Source organism: Crocodylus porosus, unplaced genomic scaffold (assembly GCF_001723895.1).
Source record: "Crocodylus porosus isolate Cpor-Errol unplaced genomic scaffold, CroPor_comp1, whole genome shotgun sequence".
NCBI classification, from domain to species: Eukaryota; Metazoa; Chordata; order Crocodylia; family Crocodylidae; genus Crocodylus; species Crocodylus porosus.
Genome location: NW_017728918.1, coordinates 9,668,438 through 9,679,577, shown reverse-complemented (window position 1 = coordinate 9,679,577; position 11,140 = coordinate 9,668,438). Strand labels below are relative to the sequence as shown.

Genomic DNA, 11,140 nt, shown 5'->3' with positions numbered 1-11,140 from the left:
CCACTCGAACTGTGAAGAAGTTCCTCCTAATATCCAATCTAAATCTGCTCTCTTCTAGCTTGTGGCCATTATTTCTTGTAACCCCCGGGGGGGCCTTAGTAAACAAATACTCACCAATTCCCTTCTGTGCCCCCCTGATGAACTTAAAGGCAGCCACCAGGTCGCCTCTCAACCTTCTCTTGCGGAGGCTGAAAAGGTCCAGTTTCTCTAGTCTCTCCTTAGTGACCTCCAGACTAGTAGTGCACCTGGAAACCACCCCATCCCTCGGGAGAACAAGGGCAAGGACATCACAATCAACCCAGGGGCAGGGACTGATGATGGGTAGTAACAAGCTGTCTGCTCTTAACTCATGGTGAGCAGAACAGCTCTGGAGGAGACCGGGCTAAGTGGCCCCGGGCCAGCTTTCACTTCCTGTGGCATGAGGGTAGGCACAGGGTGAGTTAGCCCACAGCAGCAGCTCCATGTTAAGTCCCTGCTTCTTTCTGACTCTAGCTTATGCAAATGCAACCAATTACCTTAATATTGGCCTGATCAGAAAAATCTGATCAGCTGATGCCTTCCCTGCCCCATAGAGCAGAGGTGTCAAACACACATCCTGCAAGTCACATCCAGACTTAGCACCGTTGGGCCAGGCGTGGCACCCTTAGACCAGGGGTTCTCAGCCCCAGTGCTGTGTCATTCAGAAACCTGCACATCAGATCAGCTACACAGGGCAGGGCGGGGAGTAACTCTGGCCTATGTAGCTACCCCACGAGAAGGATGAGGCCCTGCTGCCAAAGCCTCTCTGATAGCAAAACCACAGCTCTGCAGAAAGAAGGGGGGTCTGTCTGCTCAGCTAATGGCACCAGGGAAGCAGGAAAGCCGAGCTGACAGAAACATGCCATCCATGGCCACATGCCACATCCGTGCTATGGAGCTCTGCAGCCACAGCCACGGTGGCAGGAGCCCTGTAATTCAGGCAAACCCTTCAAACAGGGGTGCTCAGCCCCAGCCTGTGGGCCGGATCCAGGCCCAGGCATGGTGTCAGCCAGGGCCCTGCACATTAGATGAGCCATGGGCCGGACTCTGGTGCACGAGGACTGATCCTGACACATGGAGACAAGCAGAGCCAGCCCAGGGCTCCAGGGACTGATCCTGGTGCGTGGGGATGGTGCGGCACCAGGAACAGGTAGTTTCTTTGCTTGTGAAGGGACCGGGGGCTTCTGAGCACTGTTAAAATCATGAAGAAGAGCAACGGGTCTGATGGTTTCACCTTTGGTTTCCTGCATGGCGCTGGGAATGGGACTTCACAAGCAATGGGAATGAGGAGCTCCTGTGCTATATCCAACCCCTATGGGCAAAGGGGATGGCTGCACTGCCTGGAATCACATCTCTTCCATTTGCAGACTCGGTCCTGGGGGGGATTTCAAGCGGGACTGCGCTACTAGAAGAGAAAAGCAAGGCTCCACCTACCTCTCGGCCTCCTCAGCGTGCTGCAGGTTGAAAAGCAATGAAGGCACAATCTTGTCCATGTGCTGCGGGTCCCAGATGTTGGCTTGGAGCTCATCGTTAACAGTCTTCCTCACCACCCCCTGCAGCCCCTTAATCCCGGACATCCGGATCCTGGGGGAAAGGGTTACAAACAACAGGCATGAGGATATGTGGCCGAGACAGCGCTCTCCATTCAACAGCTTGCCTGAAACCCCTGATTGCTCTTGGCAAAGCAGCAGATTGCCCCCATCGCCCCTCATATTTAGGGACAGGCTGCCACCCAGCAGCTGGAGCAAGGGACACCTGGGTCCTCACCCTAACTCTAAAAGCTGAACACAAACTAGAGGTGAAGTCATGACTCTGGGCGTCTCTTCTCAGCCCTGAGAGATGGCTGAGCGACCTGTGAGAACCAGACCCAAGCAAATAGCTGTTCCTTATTTCTTTTGCATTTATCAGACATTGCAAAGTTCCCTGAGAAGGGGAACAAAACAGGGGTGGTTTGCCCTCCTCTGTAGCACAGCCTCTGCCTGGGAGCATATATATTAACAATTTTTGCAGCAACAGGACGTTACTCCAAAGCCATGGTCCCCCTGCTTTATCTATATCAGGTTCAGTTGTGATGTCTTTTTTTTTTTTTAAATAAAAAAACTGCATCCAGTTTTGGGCTCCACAATTCAAAAAGGATGTGGAGAAGCTTGATCTGATGGCCACCTATAAGTTTATCAGGGGTGACCACCAGGATCTGGGGGAACGTCTGTTCACCAGAGCGCCCCAAGGGATGGCGAGGTCAAACAGTCATAAACTCCTGCGAGACTGTTTCAGGCTGAACATAAGGAAGAATTTCTTTCCTGTCCGAGCCCCCAAGGTCTGGAACAGTCTGCCAGCGGAGGTGGTTCAAGCACCTACACTGAACACCTTCAAGAGCAAATTGGATGCTTATCTTGCTGTGATCCTGTGACCCCAGCTGACTTCCTGCTTCCAGCCCTAACGTCTAATGTCTATGAAATCTATGAAACCTATGAAATCTGTGCTGTGTCAGGGTTGGCCGTGTAGTTTTGTTACGAGGTTGGGCAATGGATGTGTCCGGGCTGGTTTGCACAGGGCTGTTCCTGCCTCAGGCAGGGACTGGACTGGATGTGACCTCTGGAGCTCCCTTCCAGCCCCACAGCTCTAGGCGTCTAAGATCTCGCTCCTAGGCAGATCCCCTCCCCTGAGGAGTGAGTGGGAAGTTTAAGAGAGTAACTGGAGTTTCCAGGGACCCCAGAAAAACACCCTGCAGGGTCCTGCCACTTTTAGCAAGACTAATTTCAACAGAGCAGCACTGGGCTAGCAACAGGTATTAATATTAGTCATCAGGAATAGCAAAGGTCTGATCTGCAGCTGGATTAAATCAGTAAACCCAGCAGGCACAGACTGGTTTTTCAGCCACCAAGACTCCAGCTCTGAATCACCACGCAGAGGGTCTCAGGCATTTTGTTGACCTCCACGTGATAAAATGCCTACCACATTTCCTCACCTACAACATGTCCTGGAATAAGATGAGCGCCTTGCTCTTGAAAGGCAGAACGAAGAGAAAAGCTCTTTCTTTGTAATCAGTAACTGAGCAGCAGCTAGGGGATCTCACTTTTGCAGAAAAGGTGCTTACCATATTTCTCCCATATCATGCGCACTCCAATTTCCAGCAGCTGGCTTTTGGGGGAAAGGTGAATATTGTATGATAAAATACCATATGCCAAACCCAGGGCTTGAAGACTCTTACCTGGCTTTAAAAAGGCAGCTAATAATGAGCTGTGCCACCAGAGAATAGCCATGTCCATCTGTACTAGCAATGAAGGGAGCAGCACTAGAGGTACTGGGGGGATCAGGAGTGCAGAACAGTTTAGGGGAGAGAAAGGCTTTCTTGTGGTGCAAGGCAGGTCTCAGTACACCAGGGCTGGGATGAAAGGGTGAAGCCAAGGCAAGGGAGAAAAAATATACAACTGGCAACTGGGACGCTATTCCCTGAGGGCCATCTGTGTGTTTTCTCCCAGTTTCATGGGCATTTGCTTCTCAGGGCTTTGCAAGCTTGGAAGCTGAATAAGAGCCAGCGAGTTGGGAGTCTTAATGTACTCCTGGTAAAACAGAGGCAAGTCCTTCAAGCTGATGCATACTCTGGCTTGGCATCCAGGCATCACCGAGGCTCAGCTGGCTCCATAAGTCCTACAGGGCTTTGTTTAGTCCAGTGAGGGCCAATCTTAAGGTGTGCCACAAATCATGCCCTGTCTGCATGCCACTCTGTTCCCTTTCCTCTGCCCAGCCTGCTGCTCTGCTTTGTGCTCCTTGCCCTACCTGCCTGTCTCCTCCCCAGTTAGCTGTGTGCCACACGCGGGCCACCCATGCCACTTATGGTTGGCCACCCCTCATCTAGGTGTGTCACTGAGGGTCCAGCATCTTATACCACCACCTTAAAGCTTCAGGTGGTTGGGCAATTCAGTCCTGGTAAATCAGGGGGATGAGGGTACTGCCAGCGTCCTGCCACTGTCGACAACCTGGTCCTAGCCCCGGGGTTATGCATCATCAGAGCATGAGCTGCTCCCACGTTCGGGGCTCCTGAATGCTCACCTCCCATTAGGCAGAAAACAGCCTTAGCACATTAGCATTATAATGTTGCACTCTCTCTGGCCCAGCGCTGCGCATTATTCCCCAGCCTTTCAAGCCTTTTACCAATGTCGAGCTTCATTATGGGGTGAAGGGAAGCAATTAAACTGGATTGGCAGCATTTCCCCCTTCGCCTCCCCCCATAGACTCTCGTTATGAGCAGCAGGGTCATTACTGAGGCTGAACCAGCAGGATCGCTGAATGCTTTGCAGAGGAGGGAGAAAGCAGCAATTGAGGGTGCTGGTTGTTTTCCAGGGCCCTGCTGACAGGATGGGCTTTGGCAGCAATAAACACTATTCATCCATCTGCATTATTCATAATTAATCCTTCTGGGGCACAAGCTCCCTTCATGGGAAAGCAAGTCACTCATTAGTACTTGAGCTCTTTGCCCATGTGACCACCATCGAATGAGGCACATTCTTACAAAACTCCAGTGCTGGGAAAGGTGACTGGAGGCTGCGATCAACCAGAGGCCAAGGTGAGCTTCATCTGACCAGGCCCATGTCCAAGACTCCTGCCTGAAGCTCCGTTCACTCACTCATTTATCTTCTGGTGTCTCATAGCGCACTGTCCAAGATGATGGATTTGTACCCATTGGGCGCATATACACATGCATTTACTCCAGCTCAAATTTACTCTTGTGTAAGCAGCTCTGGAGTAGTTGGGTAGTTGGGATTCACTGCAACTCCGGAGTAGTTGGTAGTTGGGATTCATTGCAGGTGTCTACACATGCAATGATTGGGGGTCAAATTTGCACCCAGTTCCCTGCAGCCCTACAGTGGGCCCCTGCTGCCACTGGGGGGAGCTCCAGGCTCCCCTTGGTTGCTAACCCAGGGGTTAGCAGGGAGCACTGGGACAGGAAACAGCTGTCTGCTGCTCCTGGGGGTCTCCCAGTCTGACCCCCATGACCACAAAAATCAGGCTGGGAGATAAGGGTCTCCCAGGCCCCTGCTCCCAATCATGATGGTGGAGTGGGGGTTGGTAGATAAGGACCTCCCAGTCTGGAGCTCTCTGCTGCTGGGGCTGGCTCCTGGGGCAGAGCCCACCCTGGCAGCAGGCAGCTCCCTGGGGCAGGAACTATCTCCCACCCCTGGTGGACAGCTGACTGGAAGCAGGTTTGGCTCCGGGTCAGGCATGTACACAAGTGCTACGGTGTCATGATTAGGGAGGTTTGCTGTAAAGTAAGCATGTGCATGTGTAGACACATGAGCTTACTTCACAGTAAACTATGCTAATGCGAAGTTATGAGTCTCATGTAGATGCGCCCAGTGTACCCCATACATCAAAGGAAATGGGGCATGGCATTTGGAAGACATGGGATAGGACTGATTAGCAAAGAAGTCTATTCCAAGGTGGCTGCAACTTCCAGGGGTTTGTCCACTGACTCTGTTACACTGACACATGCCGCGCCTACTGCAGAGTAGTTTATCCTGAATTTTGCTCTGAAGCATCAAGGGGAAGATACATGGCCAGCTGCTGCTACAGTGCTGAAGCAATCACCCTAGGATGAGACAGAAATAGGGCAGACACATGCATGGTTCCCCCATGTGACTTTTGGTGGGGTATAAGCTTTCATTTTATCTGGGTCATCTTTACCCTGGAATATAGCAGCCTACATCAGTGTAAGGCTGTGCGTTGCATGTCTGCTGCACAGCTACAGGGGTACCACATATGGAGTGCAGTGCGTTTATTCCATAGTAAATGTGCTGACAGGGACCCTGAGACCCCAAGTCCCGCCCATGCATTTGCTCGACAAGGAGAAGGCTCAAGCGTTTTATCCCATTCACTCACTTGGTTCTGATCTCCGGGTCGTCATGGCTGGAGTGGCACATCTCACTGAAGCGGGACACGAAGAAGTCATAGCTCCGGTGGTAGGAGGGGGTGTCCTCCTCGATATTTGCAAACTTCACAAACTAGAAGAGGGAGACACACGGGAGAAGAAGTTAACACAAGGAAAGGAAAGCAAAGGAGTCGCTGTGGATCTCAGCAGAGATCAGAATAGGAAAGGCAAGTGCCAGGAGCCCTGTTGACCCTGGCTTCGGAAGCAGGCACCGTGAAGACCATTTTTGCATTGACAACCAAGAGCATCCCCAAGCTTGCCATGATTTGGGCTGGAGGTCACTTTGGCCTCGCTGGCTCCAGCACCCAGAGAGATGACCTGAAGGTGCCTGCCCCAAACACACAGAGTGCTGCTCGGTCCGAGGTAGGAATCCAAACCTGCAAAGTGAAAGTTAAAACAAGACTCTGAAAATCCAACAGAACCCAGTAAATCCAGGAAGCCTCCCAGTAAACACCCCAGATTCAGACCTCAGACCTTAGCTGGTGATGCAGTGGGAGACGGCATCCGACAGACTGTCTCAGCAGCGCTGGCTCTGCGGAGCTGGCCAGTACATACGATTGGCTTTACCTCTCCCGAGTCAGCAGATCAGCACAGTCTGGCTTGGGAGCCTTTAGGCAATCACATGTACAAGTTCTTCTCTGCCGTCACAAGGGCCAAAAACTTATGGCTTTTATTTTATTTTATTTTTGCAAATGAAAGCTAAGACTCTCCGATTATCAGTTTGCTCTGAAAAATGCAGCTGCCAGGACCTGCTAAAACATCACAAGGGCTGATATCTAATCCAAACACAGGAGGAGTAGCTGTGTGGAAGAGAAGGCAGCTCCCCCTGCTAACTACAACCTCATATCAATGTCTGAGAGAATTTGCAGTGATGTGAAAACAGGGTCAGACTTGGTTTCCCAGGGAAACGCAAGTCCTTGAAACATTTTGCCAACAATCCCGCAGGCTGTGTTTTTTCCATGCTTCACATAAAAGGCACAACCTTGGTCAGAGACGGGGTGGGGGTGAGTCCGTCAGACAGCTGCATGCTAAAAGTGCAGCCCCGAAGCTGGGCAGAGCATCATCTCCATTCGAACCGCGTGATGGAGAAGAAAGGAAGGGCTGTGCTACATCCAAACGTGCAAGGACATCCCCCAAATGCAGAACATGCACCAAGAGAGACTGAGCTACGAGGGAGAGGTTATGATGCTCCTGGCAATGAGGAGGGCTCCTCACAGATACCTTGCAGAGCCTGTAGACGTCCCATTGCTGAACGTTTCTAAATGTAGAAACTGCTGGCTGGGTTGGTTTGGATGGGGATGTTCCTGCCTGGAGCAGGGGGATGGAGGTGGTCTCCTGAGGTCCCTTCCAGCCCTACCTTCCTATGCATCCAAGTGACTAATCATTCCAGCTGCTCAAGCATGGAAGACACTGCCTAAAAAGTCTTTGTTCCAGCACAGGAACACCCATGGGACCTTTTAAACCTCTTGACAGCAATGATGCTCTGCCAGGCTGGAAAAGGATGTCCTCACATATGTCCACGCTATGCTCCGAGCCAGCCATCTGCTTGCTAGCAGAGAACATCCTCTACACCACGTCTGAAGAAGACGCCGAGTGGCTGCCACCGCCAGAAAGAAGGTTTTTGTTCTCTTCCTTCCACCGGCGTCTGGGGCCAAGCTGGGTACAGCCCTGCTTATTACAAGCTGTTGTACAACAAGCTGGCCAGGAGAATAGCCATAGTCTGGTTGGCCAGGCAGCATGCAATGGAGGTCTCCAGGTGATGGGGATGCACTTGGAGCAGCTCCCCTATGAATGCAACCCCAGAAGGACACCTGGCTATCTGCTTTGAATTTAGCTCTCCTAAACTAGCACAGATTGGTGAGCCTTGGACTCAGAGCTTGCCTTTGTACCCACTGTCCAGGCTGTGTGGGGGTGTCATGGGGGACCTGCCACCCTTTCAACCCTTCTACCAGCCATTCAAGGACTGTGTGAAACTGGCCCATAAGATACAGGCCTGGGACCAGCAGGCTGATTACACAACCCAAGAAGAAGATTGCTTGGTATAGATCAGCCAGCCTGGATCCAAAGCGGGGGCTTTAAAACAATATACTCAGGATCCCCTGAGCTAGCCAGCCCCCCTCAGGTCTCTCCATAGGCACTAATGAAAGGCGACACTCCTCCGTGGGGTTGCTTTGGCGGCTGTCTCCATTCCTTTGGGACCCACTGAGCCCGTCAGAGGGATGGTAGACCAAACCAGCAACGCGCCTGCAGTGCAGGGTCCAATCCCACAAAGCAACAACCCCCCTGCATAGCACTACCCACTCTCCCTTCCCAATGAAACACAGGGAAACCTTCAGGAGGGGCTCAACCCCTCCCAGGATCAAGCCCAATATCCCCACGCTTGCTCAGAGACACATCCCAAGCACCTGCGCAGGATGTAACCCCCCTCGGGAGAGACCTCTGCTACCACAAAAGCAGCAGAGGGATGCCTCTTGCTACAGCTCAGCACAGCACCTGGCACAAGGGGGGCCCGATCTTGAGGAGGGAAGCTCCTGGACACTGCCCCCACCCATAAAATCAATAGCTGCCTCTGCCCATCAGACAACAAATCATCTCATCCCCCTTGATAACCATCAGATGGGAACAGTATGCTTTTGTGCCTGCTGAGAGGTGGATTTGAACTCAGGACCTGTGGCTCCAGGGCTCCATTACCTAATCCCAGGTCCTTACCTCCAGGCTCTTAACAAGCTGTGTCTACTGCTCCAGCTCAAGCCGTTGTGAGTGCACAGGGACCTGTGGTTTTTAATGATGCTCTTTCTCTGCTGTAAATAGACTGATGCAAAACCCCCATCTGTCTTTCTCTGAACTAAGCTGGTCTGGGGCCAGCGGCGTGCACTTCAAAGCCATCCAAAGCTGGCAGAGTCCGTGCAGACTGCTCAAGCCCAAGGCAGCAGGTTCAATGGACAGCGGAAACTTTTACCTCTCTGAAGTTCCTGACGTGTTTAATAACATACGTGATGTCTTTCTTAATCATTCATGGTTATGTGCTGCGGTTTCCAGGACTCCTGGGTTCTGAGATTCAGTCTTTGTGGCTCAGCAGATCACTTTCCCAGTTTCTCCTTCTGGACGGTAGGAACAGCAAGGCTACCCGACCTCAGAGGGGAGGCGCATGAAGAATCCTCCACCAGACTTGTCCCCCCCACTGCTTCCAAATCACGTTATTGCCAAGCGCACACTGATGCGTCGCTCCCACACCTGCACTACACCGTGAGCTGCCTGACACAGGGAGGCTCTTAGCAGTGTCTGCGAAGCACTGGGGAGCTGCCAAAAAAACAAAAGCCAGGATAAACACAGAGCACGTTGGGTCGAGGCATTGTGGCTGGTTGAAAGGTTTTAGCTGAAAAAGGTTTTCAGCAGAAAAAGCACCACCACCGACACCGGCAGGAAGCAGCCTGACAGCCACACCATTTTCAGATCTTTTAGCCCATAAGCTTGTAAGATAAATGAAAGATTTGCATTGCCTTCTCTATGAAATTCTTCTGTAGTTCCAGGTTGAATGTCTGTCAGGAGGGGAGGGGAGATTAGCCATGCATATGAAAAAAACTGAGCTGTGATTAATTTGAAATACACACACACACACACACACACACACACATATATATCTAAATAGATATATATCTATATATATGAGGTAGCAGGGTGTATATGTACATGTGCGTGTGTGTAGGGGTGTGTGTGCATGTACATCCATAGATAGATATATATAGATATATGCTGGAGGAGCATATATGTGTGTGGGTGTATACACACCCACACACACATACTTATATATAAATACACATGTATATATGTGTGGGTGTGTATATATATTATATATTATTATATAAACACACCCACACACATATGTATATTTTTTTTCACACATTTTGTTCACCTGAAATCGTACCAAAATCATATACGCCGTCACCGGCTTATGATGCCCGTCTGCTGTCTACACTGGACAGGCAGGGCCATCTCTACGCGCACAAATGAATACCCGGATCTGATACCAGCTGCAAAGCAAAGGCCTGGGAAGCCCACTGCATGCTCCATCGCTGACCTCAGGACTGCTGTTTGCAGGCAAAAAAAAACCGTTTAGAAACCAGTTTGAAGGGAAAATTGTGGAACAAGAAACTATCAAGGGACTGGACCATGTCCTCTTTTCCCCCCTCTCGAACTCTAATCACTCACTCCACTTAATACTCTGCCCTGTGCTGTCTTTTGACAGCATCTCATTAAGTGAACTGGAGTTCAGGAAAGTTCGTGCTCTCTATCTTATTTAGTTAGTATAGAAGGTGCATGTCTTCCCTGCCCTTCTACAAAACGACCAGTGGAGCAGAGTCTCCGTTCAGTTGTGGGCCTTCTCTTTCCCTTGCGTTTGTCAGGCAGCTGCTGACTAGGAAGTGGACTGGAGGATAGAGCTGGGCTGTTCTCAGTGGTGGCAGATGACAGAAGGAGCAAAGGGCTCACATTGCAGCAAGGGAAGTCGAGGTTGGATATTAGGAAAGGCTTTCTGATTAGGAGGGTGGTTAAGCCCTGGAACAGGCTCCCCAGAGAGGTTGTGGGGTCTCTGTCCTTGGAGGTTTTGAAGCCCCGGGTAGACAAAGCCCTGGCTGGGATGATGTAGTTCAGGCTGGTCCTGCTTGGAGCAGGGGGTTGGACTAGATGTCACCTCATGAACTCCCTTCAGCCCTCATTTTCTGTGACTCAGTGATTCAGAGGCCTTGTGGGCAGTGCTGCCTCATCTGGGCACTGGACAGGCAGACAGGAGCTCCCACTCCTGTTGCTCTGCCACTGATTCCTCCCCTGGCCTTAGTCAAAGCACTTAACTTCCCTATTTCATAGCTTCATAGATTATGGAGTCAGAAGGGACCCAATGGATCATCGTGTCTGACCCCCTGCCCCAGGCAGGAAAGAAGACCGAGGTCAGACAACCCCAGCCAGGTGACTGTCAAGCCTCCCCTTGGAGACCTCCGAGTTAGGTGATGGCACCACCGCTCTTGCAGCCCGCTCCAGACTTGTCACCATTATTGTAAAAAAATTCTTCCTAATGTCTAACCTAAATCTACTCTCCACTAGCTTGCACCCATTATTCCTAGCTACTCCCTGGGGCGCTCTGGTAAACAGCGCATCCCCAATTCCCTGCTGCCCTCCCTTGATAGGCTTATAGGTGGC

The 11,140-nt window shown here is 51.3% G+C and overlaps 1 protein-coding gene across 1 annotated transcript in view; it reads right to left on the bottom strand.

Annotated features, from left to right (window-relative positions):
- The window catches only part of EFR3B (EFR3 homolog B), a 102,171-nt gene that overhangs the window by 40,995 nt on the left and 50,036 nt on the right, over positions 1–11,140 (bottom strand). Inside the window, exons 4-6 of the mRNA XM_019538114.1 lie at positions 6,422–6,533; positions 5,899–6,020; positions 1,453–1,602 (exon numbers count right to left, since the gene is read on the bottom strand). Coding sequence (XP_019393659.1) covers positions 1,453–1,602; positions 5,899–6,020; positions 6,422–6,533 — 384 coding nt within the window. The remainder of the gene's footprint in view (positions 1–1,452; positions 1,603–5,898; positions 6,021–6,421; positions 6,534–11,140) is intronic.